This window comes from Triticum dicoccoides, unplaced genomic scaffold (assembly GCF_002162155.2).
Source record: "Triticum dicoccoides isolate Atlit2015 ecotype Zavitan unplaced genomic scaffold, WEW_v2.0 scaffold237969, whole genome shotgun sequence".
NCBI lineage: Eukaryota > Viridiplantae > Streptophyta > Magnoliopsida > Poales > Poaceae > Triticum > Triticum dicoccoides.
Window position 1 is genome coordinate 1 of NW_021248308.1, and position 1,334 is coordinate 1,334.

The window sequence follows — 1,334 nt, forward strand, 5'->3', positions numbered from 1 at the left end:
AAAAAAAACGATCAAATAACTATCAGTACAGATACGTCTTGCCTTATAAACATTGCCAAACCCTCCTTTGCCAAGAATGTTGGATTCAGAGAAATTATTTGTCGCGGTAGCAATTTCCCTAAAGTTCAAAATGGGAAACTCCGTGTTACCATCAGCGAACTGATTGTAATTTCCTGTATCTCGACGCATCAACCTTTCCCAGACAAGCTTGCTTCCTTGATTGCCTGTCAGTAGTGTGGGCACCGCCTCTTCAGTTTCTTGTGACTGGAGATAACATCAAAATTAGAAGTAAAGCAACAATTTCCTACCTCTAAAGCCACAGATCCAAATAAGCCCCACGCATATGAGTATCAGAAAACTTGACACAACTGGTAATACAATTTCTATGGTTTTGATCTTTCTCATGTTGCCTGCACAAAAAAATTAATATAAGGAGAATCACCAAAGTTTGTCAGTGCTAATCACCAAATTCATAGCAGACTCCTTTCTCGAACGCATGCATAAAAACATGAGGCCACTCTTTCTCCAATTTCTCTCTTTAGAAGAAACGAACACACACCACCAGTAAAACATAAGCAAGCAGAGAAAGTGGAGTGATGCATACCTTGCAATCTTTTAGTCCGAACATAGAGGTTCTCCCCTCCTTGATGGTTGTTCTCCATGTCGATCAAATCGCCGATCCATAACAGGCATCTTGTATCATCACCGTCAATATCTATGTTGCTCATCTTGGAGTAAGCATATGCCACGCAGGAGCAATTGCTTCTGCATTCCTCGGTGCACTCATCGAAGCTTCTGCTCGGGACACGGAGGAACTTGTCCGGGACCTTCATGCCCGGAAAGGCCAAGAAACTGTCTCCATGAGTGTTTTTGAATGGGCCACGTTTGCTAAACGTGGGCGTGGCACTGATCCGAATGCCCGCAAAGCCCTCGGTCTGTCTTCGGTTTGCGGAAAAAAGTTACGTCTTGGAACGCCGAACAAATCGATGCAGACCCGTGCTAGATGGCAAACACAACCGGACCGCTTGGTCTGGACAGTTTACGGGCAATTTGAGGGTCGACGAAGCAGTTGTCGTTCAAGATTCTGGGCTCCGTGCTCTTAAAGTGGGGACTCCAACTGGGCATCACGAAATAACCAACAGCCACAAAGCAGCAGCTACATCGTCGTGTAGCTCCCTCCGGTGCCCACGCCGCGTCTAGCGGCCATACGCATGCCATGGCTGAACCGACGTCGGCACGGTGGATCTTCCCGAGCGTGTCGCCACCGTCGGCGTTGAAGGCGATGGCGTTGCAGTATCGGCTCGCCTCGAAAAGGAGGCGTAAAAGTGCATGTC

General features: G+C 47.4%; 1 protein-coding gene across 1 annotated transcript; it reads right to left on the reverse strand.

Moving 5' to 3' along the window:
- Positions 1 to 42: 42 nt before the first annotated feature.
- LOC119345441 (receptor-like serine/threonine-protein kinase SD1-8) lies at positions 43 to 842 on the reverse strand (the record flags this gene model as incomplete). The annotated part of the gene is made up of 3 exons (XM_037615514.1): positions 605 to 842; positions 309 to 410; positions 43 to 224 (listed from the first exon to the last, which is right to left on the reverse strand). Coding segments are annotated over exons 1-3 (513 nt in total), but the record flags the coding sequence as incomplete, so codon positions are not given.
- Between the last annotated feature and the right edge of the window lie 492 nt (positions 843 to 1,334).